At 40.3% G+C, this 15,136-nt stretch overlaps 2 protein-coding genes across 3 annotated transcripts; both read right to left on the bottom strand.

The window, feature by feature from the left end:
- Positions 1–3,845: 3,845 nt before the first annotated feature.
- LOC115794394 (protein LRATD2-like) lies at positions 3,846–6,168 on the bottom strand. 2 transcript variants are annotated; one of them, XM_030749891.1, is made up of 2 exons: positions 6,004–6,168; positions 3,846–5,656 (listed from the first exon to the last, which is right to left on the bottom strand). In XM_030749891.1, the coding sequence occupies exon 2, from the start codon at positions 5,459–5,461 to the stop codon at positions 4,637–4,639; it is 825 nt and encodes a 274-aa protein (XP_030605751.1). In that variant the 5' UTR covers positions 5,462–5,656; positions 6,004–6,168; the 3' UTR covers positions 3,846–4,636. The 2 variants fall into 2 exon arrangements, with proteins under 2 accessions (XP_030605751.1, XP_030605752.1); XM_030749892.1 differs by lacking the exon at positions 6,004–6,168 and adding an exon at positions 5,797–5,919.
- Positions 6,169–8,466: 2,298 nt separating this feature from the next.
- nsmce2 (NSE2 SUMO ligase component of SMC5/6 complex) lies at positions 8,467–15,070 on the bottom strand. Its single transcript, XM_030748843.1, has 6 exons — positions 14,673–15,070; positions 13,106–13,218; positions 12,297–12,450; positions 9,958–10,049; positions 9,391–9,497; positions 8,467–8,726 (listed from the first exon to the last, which is right to left on the bottom strand). The coding sequence occupies exons 1-6, from the start codon at positions 14,785–14,787 to the stop codon at positions 8,615–8,617; spliced, it is 693 nt and encodes a 230-aa protein (XP_030604703.1). The 5' UTR covers positions 14,788–15,070; the 3' UTR covers positions 8,467–8,614.
- Positions 15,071–15,136: the final 66 nt, after the last annotated feature.

Below are 15,136 nucleotides of genomic sequence, written 5' to 3' on the forward strand. Positions count from 1 at the left end.
ATTGATGAAAAAGAAGTGTGGGATTATGCCTCTTGCTGCCAGGTGAAGCGCACTTCACACACAAACTAAAAGTAATTTTTCCCAAACTGTGAGCTTCATGGCTGAAGAGACAGATCAAGCAGTGTCTCCACTCATTTAATGACAAGATTTCTTTTTTAAAAAGAGCTTTAAAAATGACCTTTAACATTTGTTTACCCGCTTGGTATAAAGTCGGTGAAGCTAAAGATGTGGGGCAGGAAATCTTGTGATGACTCAGAGTAAGATGAATGTTGATAGCTATTGAATCAGCCTGCCATAAATAATTGAAGTGACAAACAGGCCAGTGCGCTTGAAGGCAACAACTCTCAGTCACATCTCAGTTCAAGTATGAGGGTTTAATAACCAGTGAGATTTCTGTTCCTTCACTCTCAGGTCATAACTCAAGGCCCCTATCCCTGTCTTTTATTCATTCCTTCATCAACATCCACAGAATGAGGGCAGCTTTATTGAAGGTTTCCTCGAGCCCTTTCCTGTTGTCCGCCTCTGCTTATATAAACCAGACAACCCCAGCTGAGAGGACACGATGCCTCAAACGAGAATAGGGCTTGATTCCATTCTGAGGAGCTTCTCATCAGCTCCTGTTGTCCAAGAATTTGTAATCTACCTCTGGTCGGATCAAATCAAAGATATTGTTGTGTCTCACAAAGCTGCCTTTACGCATGATTGCGTGCCTCCCTTTGCTACACTTACTTGCTGCTTCGTATTGTTTCCCTGTTATTTCCTGTGAATCACCATAACTTCTTAGAACTGAACTGAACAATTTTTTTCTTGTTTTTTTTTTTAGCACAGCAGTTTCTCAGCTCGGGCTTTTAACGGAGGCTTTACCTTCACATCCTGCTGCTCAGTCCTACAAAACCATGTTTATCACAGAAAGTGAAAGAAACCACAAAAGGAAGGAAGAGTTGCCAGACTGTCTGCGTGTGTGTTAGCACAAAAACTGAATTCAATTGTTCTGCAGCAGAAAGGTAGCAGCTGAAAGCACAAACACTGTTAAACTAGGCTATGGGAATGCTGCTTTGATTTAAAAAAAAAAAAAAGGAGCACAACCTCAGAAAACACCATGGAAGTGGGAGGGAATGGCCATTGTGTGGCTGAATAAACAATTCCCACATCGGGACAAGAAAGAATTACAGCACAGAGCCAGACTGAGACGGACAGCAAACACAGCACAGGCCATGTCAAACTGGTGGGAGTCCCATATGAATAATTAACCAAACTCAAATGGGTGGTGTGGTCTAAGTAAAGTTCATCATAGAGAGAGTGAAGAAGAAAAAAGTTGTTTGAGTTGCAGCACAGTGGATCGATGATTAGTAAAGAATGCACTGTAGTTAATTTTAGAGTTACAACGGCTTTTGGAGTTTCATTATACTCTCTAATTCACATGGAAATGCCTCTCTGAAACATGATTCAGGTGAGTGGGCAGAGAGAGTGGCCTGACAAACAAAACCCCACAGCACTCTGTTCCTGTCTATGGCAGATAAATGATTTTACAGGCAAGGAAATACATTCATACTCTTACAGTGAGGCGTTAAAATGACTCCTGTGCATGTAATTACTGAAATGAAACACCCAGTATGGCACTGCTAATCAAAAGCTGGAATAATCTTAATAATCTGTTTCACTATCATATCTTCGAAGCACACTCTTTTCCCCAGCAGCCACTCTAAACCCCATTCTTTAATGGTTAAAGAGGAATCCTAACTACTGGCAAGCCTTTGCATTTAAGAAGCCCTGTTTAAGCAGCAAAAAAATCCAAGTGGCAGAAAACTGGCAATCTAATAAAACCCCTGAGGTAAGATTCAAACTCGAAATAGTTCAGAACATAACCTGAAATTGTCAAATGCTCTCAAAGAATCCATATTTACACTACACAGTGTTTATCCCACATGGATAACAATCTAGCCGTTGCTCGAGGCCACATCTAAAATACATTTCCACTTCCTGTAGGCTTGTCAGATATGATCTGATCTCCTCATAAGAACTCTCTTTTAAAGCTCAGACATATTTGCGTGTGGGAAGAAGTTTTTTTTTTCCTGTAGATAACAACATTTTGTAAACACAGGGTGGGTTTGATTGGAGCTCTGGCTTGTCCCCAGCCTCTGTAACCTTGCCAGGTTTGCCAGAAGGATGTGGGCTTTCCTCCAACCCTCCAAAGGAAACACGACAGACTCATCGGCCAAGATGCAACATGAATGAGTCAACGTGTCAAACCAAAAAGCTTCCCCTGATTCCTTTTTTTTTTTTTTTTTTTTTTTTAGGAGTGGGGGGGAGTCTATACATATGTAAAACATTAAAAGTGGAAGAGATCTGTGAAAGCGATATCACACCTCCTCTAGTTTGATTGTGGCTCTTTTGAAAGTTCAATCAGGGATGCAAAAGGCCTCGGTTTTAACCATACACTGAATCTGATGCTGATTAAACTGAAGATGAGCTAAATTAAAGGCACCCTGCAGAGCTTTGGACCACTAACACTACAAGGTCACTGTTTTGCTTGCAGTTTGACATTATTCTGCATATCAACCAAGGCAGTGGAGTAGACCATATGCTGGTAAAATTATTTCAGACATTTTAAAATTGACTATGTTTTACAAGAAAATTCCACAGGGCAGCTTCAAATGCACACCAGCTGCATGGCACACAACTCAAATGACACCTAGCTTTTTCTTAACTGTGTGGTTTTCATTACATACCCTACTTTGATAGCACACGACGCAGTTTATGTAGAGCGCAGTAAATCAAATTGAATATAATATATGATGTACGTGTAATTCAATTTCAGCTTTGTCACATATGATGAAAAATGTGAGTTAATAATCCCAATTACACAATTCCACTGGCAGCTGCTTTAACACTGTATGCTCCAGCGCTGCTCTGGTGCTAAAAAAAAAAATATGGCTGATTATCATAAACATACATAATTTGTATTTGTGGCAGACCACAGAGAATTGAGGAAATGCTAATGTGTCCAGTAGCTTTCCTATTCAGTACCAGTGTTGATGATTATCCCACCTTGGGCCCAGTGGGACCTTACCTGCACAAAAATGACTACAGCACTGTCTTCATGCAAATATCAACAGAGGAAAAAGTAACTCACCTACTGACTAGCTATGATCACTGGTTTTCTCTGAAGGGGGGGGGCAAGCTGTCTGGCATTTCAAACAGCCCCAGAGTCTGCTGTAATTTCCGTTGGAGCCTCTGTGTGTGAACATACTGCAAAGTGTTTCAGTCACTGTTTGACATCAGCATCTCAACTTAGGCATCCTCTTTTTTACCCAATTTATTTTTAATTTTTTATTAATACTCTACCATTATAGAAAAGTGGACCTGATTTAACTGCACTAAGTTTAATAAATGATGTAATTCAAGGAGAAGGAAGCAAAGCCAAACAAGCAAAATATCCTGCACAGTTGGAACACATCTTGACACAGGCTAACAAAGCTAATGTTTAAGTAGTTTCAGGGAGCTGCTGCTTGGAGGCAAATATTTAGATCAAAACAGGCAGCTTTAACTGTGTGGGTAGCCTGCACTTTCCTGCACACAACAGCAAACCGAAAGCAGTAGCTGAACAGGTATGGCTGTGGCTCTTCTGAGGTGTGAGCTGGGATTGAAATGTTTGGGGGTGTAGCTGCTCTCAAATCTGTCTGTGCAGTGCAAAAACAATGCCAGTGTTCAGGATGCAGCATATAGAAAGGTCTCTCTAGAGGCCAGTGGTTTGAAATTATGGATTAGCGCTGTACCAATGCTCCCAGAAACCATTTAAAGGTCAGCCATTCACCAAAAATAAATAAATAAACTTTACTCTTCAAATATATATTTATTTCCATAATCCTTCATACAAACATCTTTCTATTTCAAAAAATAAACTGTTGTAACAGGTGAATTAATAAAAGTGCCCAGTCATAGCTATCAACAGTGTCCACAAAGTAGTCCAAGAGAAGGTAAAGCTGTGTGATGATTGGATATAAAGCAACAGAAGGCTATCCACCAGCTTGAAACGCAGTAACATTGAGTAGCGGTCTCTCTTCCACTCTGTGGGTTGGTCTCCAACACCTGAGTTGTATAGGAGCAAGCAGCTTAAGCACTCTTGTCAGTTAGGACTAAAAGAACAGGTTTTGCTCCTCTCTGCAAAAGCTTTATTGGATTAGAAAAATAATATGGGCAGTTTAATTCTGACTTCATTCCAAACTGATTAGACTGAAGGTGCAGCTCCGATGCCAATGTATCCACCATAACAAGTCACTTAATCTTGGATCAATTCTGAAATCTCTTTTTTTTTTTTTTCTTTCTTTCATAAAGGAGGGAGGGCTATCTGCCACTTGGGTGTGTTCATTTTTACTTGTTTTCAATGCAAATTTAGGTATGGAAATTTAGTGTTGGCCCTTGTGATCTTTGTTAAAGCAGTTGAGATAGATGTCAGCGCTTTCCTCTTGTTGTAGATGAGAAATATTTTCATGATGCATCTTGAACTCCCTCTGAATATGCACATTTGTTGGTCGAGTGTTCACATTCACGCGAACTCATGGGCTAAGCGCTTCAATGGAGCATGGAGCATCTCCGTGGAATCCCAAAGATCAAATCCATACCAGATCACCCACTATCAGTTGACAAAATTCTCCTCTTTGATTTCATGTGTTGTATTCAAATGGTTTGCCAGCTCTTGCATCACGGCACCTTTGCCAATCTGATCGTTCCTCCTCTTTTCCATGATCACGTCCTCCAGACTTTGAAACTCCAGGACGTGACTTTTCTTCTCTGAAAACAGTAGTTTTAACCTGTACGGCTGCTTTCCAATCCTTATCTCCCCTCCGATTTTAAATTCTCGTTTGCCAAAGCGGCACCAGGCTGCAAAACACTCCGAGTTTCTCCAGTACAGCTCCCTGTCTCTTGACCCAACGTGGTCCAGTGCGTTGCGCACAATCACCTCTGGCGGGAGTGCGCGGTACCTGTAGAGGTTATTCACTATCCGGCCTTTTTTGCCCTGGCTCACGTCGGTGAGAAAGTTGTTCCGTATTTCAGCACGATGCAAATGAACCACCTGGAAGTCTCCGACGTAAATAGCCCAGTGTGGATACTGTCCAGTGGCCACAAACTCCAGCAGGTCTCCCGGTATGCACTTGTTCAGCAGACTTTCCGAAGACTGAGTCGCGGCTCCGGTTTTTCTCTCGAAGACGCACTCCTCCCGATAATAAATCGCGCACTCCAGCTCGTCCTGGGAGTCGAAAGGCTTCTCTTCATGGCTTACCGGGTGGTTGTCCGCTGGAAAGTGATCACAATTCTCGTCCTGATCGTCGTCGTCGTCATTGGAAAAAATGTAAGACACGCCAATCCGCGGTCCGTCGTCTTCCGGGTCGAACCCATTTGGGTCCGACGTTGGCACCTCTGCGTAATTTAGATGCGTTAGTTTTTCCACCTGGTTCCCCATAAAGGTGGACGGTGAGTGGAAGCCGGCTTGAGCCTGACACAGAAACAGGATCCACCTGTTCTCGGCGTCCTCACTTCACCGGGAACGAGACGTAAAGGAAGGGCGCACGGACTAACTAAATCCAAAGCGGCGAAGAGGGGCACCAATAATCCATATCCAGCCGATATTCTCCGAGTGAGCACCAACTGCGTCGATCTATATAGAAATAAACAAGACGGTTGATTTTTATTTATTTTTTTTTAAAGTGAGGTGGATTTTAGAGGACATTAAAGGCTATACTACAAGTCAAACTGTAACGCTAAGTCGACCGTCTTAACAGGTGTGACCTGACTCACCTGTTGGCTCAGTTTCCACGTAACAACCTCAACATAACTACTACCGCTGCTGCTGCTATCTTCACTCTTCCTACCATCTCAGTGCCACAGCCCATCACCTACATTGCTGCTGTCGTGTCAGTCTTTCTCAGTTGTAGCTACTCTATAGTTATCGGGGTTTTTTGTGTGTGTTTTTTTTAATGAGTTCCCGGGGCAGCAGTCACTCACCTGCAGGTCAGCTTTTCTCAGCAGCTGCTTTCTCACTCGCTCCTGTTCTCATCAGTAAAATAACCAGGAGTTTAGACTGTGCTGGCACCTGCTCTCCTTCCTGTATGGTAAGCTGTTATACTGTGTGGTGTGCTTTGCTCTGCTGTATAGAAGCATGAACCACTGTGGGCTGTTTCTTTTCTTTTTCTTTTTTCTTTGCAGCGAAACTCGCCCAGGATCCAACGACTGCTGGGAGGTGTTGTCATTTAAAGCGACAGTACGCCTTTTATGCTCATTACATATTCAGTCTTAAGTCAAAATCAGCAGAAAATTAGAAATGGAGACATAATTTTAAACTGACGTTGGGATCCCAAAGGCTCTGAAAGGATTAAACGCATGCGGTATATTTGGATTATGATAAAAGCCATGTGGTTTAATCAATGGAAGTAGTTTTAATGCAAGTGTAAAAAAAAAAAAAAAAAAAAAAGAGGCCATAACCTCCATATTAATGGTCAGAAGGGATTACATTAGCAGATACAGCCTAAAAAAGTCAAATTAAAGAGAAAAAAGATTATATTTGAGGATAAGGAAAAAACATTAATCTAGGTTTGTGTAAATGAGTTTTAAATCACAATAAAAGTAAAGCAAAATTCAAGTGTCATCAGAAATGAGGTTTATAAGTGAGATATTTATTTGCACTGACAGTGCTTTTCATTCCTTCGTGCACCACTGGGTCAACTTTGTCTTATTTAACTCATACATGCCAAGGTGATACATTTTTATTTTAAAAGGTTTCCATTTAAATTCAGTTTGTGTGAAAAGCAAAACCTAAAATTATGCCGTTAAATCCAAAAGGATTTTACAGAATTGTATATTTTTTTGTGTTTACTCAAAAGAAGGGGGGAAAAACAAGCAGCTTTTGCACTGGACTTTGACATCTCACCTGCCAATCTTTTGAGCTCAGTGAGGCTTGGATGTCAAAAGTGACATGCACTTCACGAAGATGATGTTTCCAAGTAACAGCATAGGAATTTTAAGGAAGGAGCACTTTTCAGGGAGGATTTACATAAGCACAGACATTGTTTAGTTTTTTCTTCTGTTCACAGTAGTCTTCAGCAGTGTAGCGCTGTATAGAAATCACTTTGTTCACTTCAGAGAGGGAGGTCATGTAGGCAACCTCAGAGAATAATGTTTTCTTGCCAACTCTGTGTCAACAGCACACACAACCAGGCCACTCCATTTGGACTTGGGAAGGAAAACAAGAAACTTGTGTCAGAGCAGAATGTTAAAGTGCAAGTCTCATTTGAGCCCTGTTTTCCTGCTCCTTCTCTCCAACCAGCTCAGGCCAAGACTAACGTGCCAAGAAGTGATAATATGTTCACTTGCTGCCAAAAGGTAAAATTCTCCTTGGATGGGTCTTACATCCAGGCTTACAGTGTTTCAGTCATCCATTATACCTACTTCCTGGAGCTTTTGAAGAGATGAACGTGAATTCCACATCAAACAAAAGCAGAAGTAAGAAAGCATCTATTAGAAATTGTTTATTTTCTCAGCACCGTGTTTCCGTACTGCAATTCCTGACGATATTTAACACTTATACATCCTTGCAAAGAAACAGCTCGATGGCTCCTTCCTGTGATACTGTGAACACTTTAGTGTGTTCATGTGTGCACTTTGCTCCAAGTAAACTTTGTGGTGTGTGTGTGTGTGTGAGGAGGTGGGGGAATTACCACTGACTTCACATGTTATGTAGTAAACAAGATTAGATTTGCAGAATGGCAATTCAAAATGAAGCAGAGTGGAGAAATGAATGAGTCAACATTAGCTGGTGCATTTATTGCCAGTTAATAGCTTCACTGGCGAGATGTTCTTAGTGCTGTGTGACGCACTCACTGTAGAGAGGGGGCAATTACAGATATTTTTTTTTTTAATGCCTGATGCAAGGTTATTAAAAGATTAGCTTCACCTAGTTTCATCTCAACGCAGCCTTTGTTTGTTTCTCTTTTGGAACAAAGACCCTTCACAAGGAGCGAGCGCAGGCTGGGATAGATTTAATCACATAAGTGCATTCCCACACGTGTAAAAGAACTGTTTGTTTATGGCTCTTTCACTGAGCTGTTTCTTGAGGATTTTGTTTTATCTACAATAAAAGAAACCGTTATCCTTTCCTGGATCTACAGTTGCCTGTGGTGGGTGCTGATCTGTCTATAACCCTAGATGTAAGTGAAGCTGATAAATTATGAAATTCTCATAACCCTGAAGCTCCATTCCTCACTGACTTTGAGCAAACGCTGCACTCTTGTGGTTCAGTAGATTTACTGCATCAGTTACACTCTTGAAGTAGCCATTACATCCTGTCACAATGCCATTTAGGCAAATATCTTGAGATTTATTTACACTCAGAAAAAATTCTCCAGATGAAATACTATAACGAGTCATCCGGATTCAACAGAGCAGCAAATATTACTAAGTACAAATCTGAGTAAAAAAAAAAACAACAAAAAAAATTTATTTTACATAAAAACACAGATGGCAATATTGCTGATCAGAAAATATCTTCCATTCTCAGTATACAAATAATTATCAGAATATTGTTTTTGATTACTGATCGCTCTCACAGAAATCTTCAGCATTAAGTCCATTTGTTCTGCCTCTTCTGGCTCTGGATCCTTCTCCTTAGCATCTGGTCAGGAATGAGGTCAGACTCTTTCACATCTGTGTTTCCACAGCCCACCACAGGACAGCTAGGGAGCACAGAAAAACGGAGAACCTTAACTCATTTCAAGGGCATTCAAACACACACACAAACAGCTGCACAACTGCTCAAAAATGCTTTCTGTGCATGCGCCTTATATTAGCTGCGCCTCGTTTATCGTTGTGTAACAGCTACATCGTTAAACATCTGATTAACTCTGCTTTATTATTTCCTATGCCGACACTTGCTAATAAATAATCAGAAACTAAATGCAACTGAATTTCCATCTTTTGTGCTTTTATTTTGTGTTTGCTTTGATAACGTTGATGACTTGAACGATGGCAACTTCAGCACTGCTAATGCATGGGGAAAACAATGTCTGACAAAATGCTATTTGCTACAGGTACAACACCATTTTTTTCAGGCATAAACCTAATCTCAATAAGGAAAGCATACTGCTGCTGTAATTGAGTACAATGACCACATTCAGGACTCAAAATAGGCAAGTTTATTTCACAGCAACAGTGCTGTTGGGATTTTATCAGTGTTCCTGCAGGATCAGCCACATTTAATTTGACTCCGACATCAAAGCAGCATAATAAAGACAATGTGAATTAAGGCAGCCTGCTGGTCCCACGCCAGCCTGCAGTGCTGTTTACTGCTAGCAAACCTGACTCCACTTTCTAACGGTCCTCTGAGAGGGAGCATCTTACCGGCATTTCTTTTTCTGGCTGTGTCTTGTTTTGATCAGGCCCAGTATTGCTGCTTCATCATAGTGGTGGTTACACTTCTTATTCTTAACCGGATTCACCATTTCCACCTTGAATAGGGATACACAGAGCGGTATACAATGAAAGAGAAACAAAAACATAAATTTCAAAAGCAATAAGATGGTTACTTGTATTTTGTTGAAACTACCGTTTTTGTTTTCAGAAATTAGGTAAGATCAGAAAGATGTGTTGGAACATTATCTCACAGTCAGGGCTCTGTTTTCTGCATAGACAATTTTTCAGCCCCCACTAAAGAGGTTTTAGCCTTGAGCCAAATGAAAAACACCAATACTGTGATAATCCTTTTATCTTTTTGGTCATAAAATGTCATTTCATCAATTTATCCTGTTAGGCACTGGTGTGAAATTTTGCCATAATTAGCCTCACCCTTTTAGTCCAAGTGAATGTTTGTGCCTAATCTGAAGAAATTCCCTGACATGCAGGTGGACACACCGAAAACGCCTCTGGCCAAGCCTGTCACTGGCACAGAGCTGTGACAACATAATCTACCTGTGTGAGCGGGCAGGTGAAGTTGACTTGGCTCTGTGTCACAGCGATGTCCTCATCGAGCTCCTCAATGTTCTCCGCTGACTCTTGGTTGGCTTAAAAAATAAATAAAACAGACATGGAGTTTGCTTCCACATGTCCAATCACAGAAATAACTCATCGACAAGATGGCACAAAGCCTCATACATTTATCACCACACACAAAACTCCCAAACACACTTACAGTATTTACCCCTTCCCGATTTGTCACACTTAAATGTGTCAGATTATCAAAGTTTAATATGAGACAAAGAGAACCTGAGTAAATACATAATGTAGTTTTGAAATGATCATCTCATTTATTAAAGGAGAAAAGCTATCCAAACCTACATGGCCCTGTGTGCAAAAGTATAGAAGCTGTCTGACCACGTTAAGTAGGCTAAAAGATCTCAAAAAGCAACACATCATACCACGATCTAATGAAACTCAAGAACAGATCAGAAGCAAAGTCAACGACATCTATCAGTCTGGAGTCCCAAAGCCATTTCTAAGGCTTTGGGACTCCAGTGAACCACAGTAAGAGCCATTATCCACAAATGGAGAAAACCTGGAACAGTAGTGAACCTTCCCAGGACTGCCAGGCCTACCAAAATTAATCCAAAAGAGCATCGACGACTTATCCAGGAGGTCACAAAAGAACCCAGAACAACATCTAAAGAACTGCAGGCCTCACTTGCCTCAGTTAAGATCAGAGTTCATGATTCAACAATAAGAAAGAGACTGGGCAAAAATGGCATCCATGGGAGAGTTCCAAGGAGAAAACTTGCTGACCAAAAAAGAACACAAAGGCTTGTCTCACATTTGCCAAAACATCTTGATGAGCCCAAGACTTTTGAAAAAGTATTCTGAGGACTGACGAGACAAAAGTTGAAAGTCCCGTTACATCTGCTGTAAAACTAACAGCATTTCATAAAACGAACATCATACCAACAGTCGAGCATGGTGGTGATAGTGTGATGGTCTGGGGCTGCTTTGCTGCTTCAGGACCTTGCTGTAATTGATAGAACCATGAATTCTGCTCTCTACTAGAAAACGCTGAAGGAGAATGTCCAGCTATCAGTTCATGCCCTGAAGCTCAAGAGCACTTTGGTTACGCAGCAGGACAATGATCCAAAACACACCAGGAAGTCCACCTCTGAACGGCTCACAAAAAAAAAAGAAAAATATGTAGGTTTTGGAATGACGTAGTCAAAGTCCAGACCTTAAACAGGCCAATCGTGCTCAAAAACATCCCCAATGTGGCTGAATTAAAACAGTTCTGCAAAGAAGAGTGGGCCAAGATTCCTCCACAGCGATGTGACAGTTACCATAAATGCTTGATTCCAGTTCTTACTGACAACAGTGGCACAACCAGTTCTTAGGTTTAGGGGCACATACTTTTTCACACAGGGCCAGGCAGGTTTGGATAGCTTTTGTTCCCCTTAATAAATGAAATCATAATTTAAAAACTACATTGTATTTACTTGGGTGATCTTTGTCTAATATTAAAATTTTATGATCTATAATATGTAAGTGTGACAAATATGTAAAAAAAAAAAAAAAAACTAAAATCAGGAAGGGGCAAATACTTTTTCACAGCACTGTAAAACAATTTTCTCTTTTTTAATTACATATAAATTTCATATCTACTGTTGTCCTGGGACATCTGCAACTACTGAAAAATTCAAAAGCCAACTTGAGTGCTAAGTATTAAAAAGAAAAATAATTTTCCCCTTTGTTCCACAGGATCATGCCATTCAACATATGTAAATTTCAGCCTTTACGGAAGCAAAAAAGAATCCCTTAACAGGAACATGAAGTCACACTAATTCAAGTGAACAATAATGGTGCTCAATGGCTTTAGGGTTCACAGAATACACTGCGATGATCCCCTCGGCTCGCAAAGTTCATACTTCAAAATAAGTTCTCATATTTTTCATTTTTTTCTCCACACATTTTCATAGTGAGCCAGCTCATGAAAATAACATTATTCTTAGAATAATGTAGCCTATAATGTCTACAGAGAAACACAAAAGCATGGCACTGTATGAGGCCAGCAGAGCTGTAATTAGTAAGAGTTAAAAAGCAGAAAATAACAGCTACGGGGTGATGGGCAAAACAATCATTCAACAGTAAACAAAGGAAGCTGCGTGTTTTAAAATGAAGCTAATTATCCTAAAAAAAGCCACATCCTGAGATCTCTCTCCTAAGCAAGAAGTCCTCCTGTAGCACCGCTATTATCAAAGTCCATTATAAGTCCTGAATGCGCTGCAGTCGGTCTAATTCAAATAAATTTCCCTCTCTCGTCTCTCCGCAGGCCTTACCTTGTTTGGAAGAGTTCTTGATGCTTTCCTTGAAAGCCACTACTTTCTGGTGACCGTGCAGGTCAGCGTCAGAGAGTCTGGCTATTCTCTCTGTGAACTGCTCCTTCACTTTGGCAGACAGGCTGAACATGGCCTCTGGCTGCTGAGCAGTAACCTACAGTAACTGAAATGTGTTAGACAATTTCCTCTTTACAATTAGTTACATTTTGCATTATATTAAGAAGTATCCGACAAAGCCCGAGGCTCATGCCTTCTTCAGAACACAGAGATTCTATGATACACCACCACGGTGGTGTATGCGGCACGACGCACAAGGTTATATTCAGCCGTTCCTGATGATCCTGATCTAAGAGTGACAGAGTGTGAGCTGAGGGAGTGTGTTATATATGCAAACCTGTTGTTAGTAATGCCAGACACCGCTGCAGCTGAACAAACTGCATGTGTTGTGTTCCCCATGGGAAAGTTTCAGGTCTATCATGTTTAAGAGCTCTAATGTGCAGCCGCAACTTAATTCAATTTAATGTAATGTAATTCATTGATTATCTAAAGCTCAACAATTTTTGGCATTCCTCTTTTTGCCTTACTTCCAGTACCAGTACTGCTTTTTGCTGTATTTTTTTTAATTCTTGTTAGCCTTCCATGACATGTTCCTCCTGACCTAAGTAGGCATCACCTGATGGGTCTACACTGTGCAGAAGAGTCAAATGATGCATCAAAACTTCCCCTACTATGAGAAGTGTTTAAAACAGCTGTTGTGACACCTGTTATCTCTATCACCTAATGCAAGGAAACCCTCAGGCTGCTCTCACCTCAGCAGTGACTTGTTGCACCACATCAACAAAGTAGTTAATCTCCCTGTCCAGTTTGGCACACTCCAGAATCATGGCCTCCATCTCTCTGATGCCAGCATTCATCTCTTCATCTTTAACAGAAGAGCACACCAAAGAAGCATTCACTAAGCATATACACCATACAGAAATACTCCTTAACACATTAAAGTCCTGAATTCAAAAGCTTACACAAAAAAAACCCAGATGTGTTAGCAACTCGCACTGAATGTAAAAGGACTATACTTATTATACAAGCTAACATCATCCTGTTATTACATGATTATTCCCACTCCAAACATTTATCCAAGAATTTTTGGAAGGATTTTTTACCAGAGAGAGGGGGCAGAAATTATTATGTTCAATCCTAATAAGAAAAAAAGGTGAGATAAGATCTTCATGTTCAAGAAGAAAATATCACAAAGTAATCCACATCCAGATATCCTCCTGGATCCAGGATCTCAGTTTGTAGATTGTGTGGACAAAGTCTTTTGTCTTGGTAGAAGTATTTCAATCCCACACTGCTTATGTTAATGTAGTTTGTAAAGGTATAGTGCTAATTTGAATTACGGCCTATACTATATGGAAATGTCACATATAAATACAAATAAATCACAGTTTTATAAACCGATCAACTGTCTAAGCTTAGTGTTTTAGAAGTGACAATAGCAACCAGATATAGTCAACTAATGAAGTATGGCACATCCCTCTGAAATGTAGCAGAGTATCATCATAAAGTAACATGAAATAGAACAACTCAAACTGCCAACAATATATACAAGTATATAGTTGACCAATTTTACTTGTGTAGCTACAGGACTGTGCATAGATATATATATATACACACACATTTTTTTAAGGACACACTTCACACCATGCTGAGATATGCCAAGTTTTTGACTCATAGTTCTTTGAGAATCCCCTTGTTGATGCAAAAATACTATTTTATGCCTGTCAAACTGTTATCTTTAGCATTTTGCATAGATTCAACTAAAGAAATGGGAAGAAATTATATGTTATTGTGACAGACTGCTAGTAACAAAGTGCCTGAAGATACAATTTAAAATTAGCCTTTTGCTAAGTTGTTTGTTACGTGTAGGCACAACACTGGTTCATCCCTTGAGTTAGCGCTGTTATTATGCCTCAGTGATTCATAGGTCAGTGGCCTAACAAAGGGGGGGGAAAAAAAAAAAAAAAAAAAAAAAAACACACTCCTCTAAAGGTTGTCAGGTACAAGGACTGGACTAAAAATGAGTGTTAGGCGGCCAGTGTCCGAAGAAAAACTTTTAAAGGCCTTCAGAAAGCCTTGAGAACTACTGCTCGCTTTAAAAGTTACAACAAAGTCTGAGAAGCAAAACATAAAGAAATGAGGGGTGGCTCAAGTCTTTTGCACAGTACTGTACATGTACCTCAGTTATGTTCCACCACCGGTAATGCACTTTAAAAACAAACCTAAAGCACTACATCTAGACCTATAAATATTCACTGTAGGTGAACCTATGTAGATATTACAGATACAGCAGGTGAGGGTGAGCAGCGTTACATTTACCCTGAGTTTCCGCCAGGTCCATGGCCACGTCTGTCACAATGTCCATACCTGTCCCGATATCTGCCTGACACGATTTCAGGCTCGACAGAGTTCCGTGAACAGCGCTCAGAGACATTATGAGGGCTACCTTTATTCCTCTGGAACAACTGACAATACAAAACAGGAGCTAAACTTAACGTTAGGTTAGCCTTGATTGCTAACAAGTATCCATCTATTTCTGCTAGTAAACTGATCACACCTGCGTTAAGGTCAAGTACAAATGTCTTAATAACTATCAGCAATGCTATTATTATAAAGACAACTTGGGAAATGTAAATGAACTATGGAAACTATGGATGCTATACGACCGTACAAAAACCGCCGCTAAAAATGCGCTACAACAGAAGCTAACTTCTAACTTCCTGGTATGGATTTTCAAGATAAAAGCTTTGACAAAACATTTTTAAACTGCAGGAAAACAAAAC

The sequence above is a fragment of the Archocentrus centrarchus genome, chromosome 16 (assembly GCF_007364275.1).
Source record: "Archocentrus centrarchus isolate MPI-CPG fArcCen1 chromosome 16, fArcCen1, whole genome shotgun sequence".
In the NCBI taxonomy this organism is placed as follows: domain Eukaryota; kingdom Metazoa; phylum Chordata; class Actinopteri; order Cichliformes; family Cichlidae; genus Archocentrus; species Archocentrus centrarchus.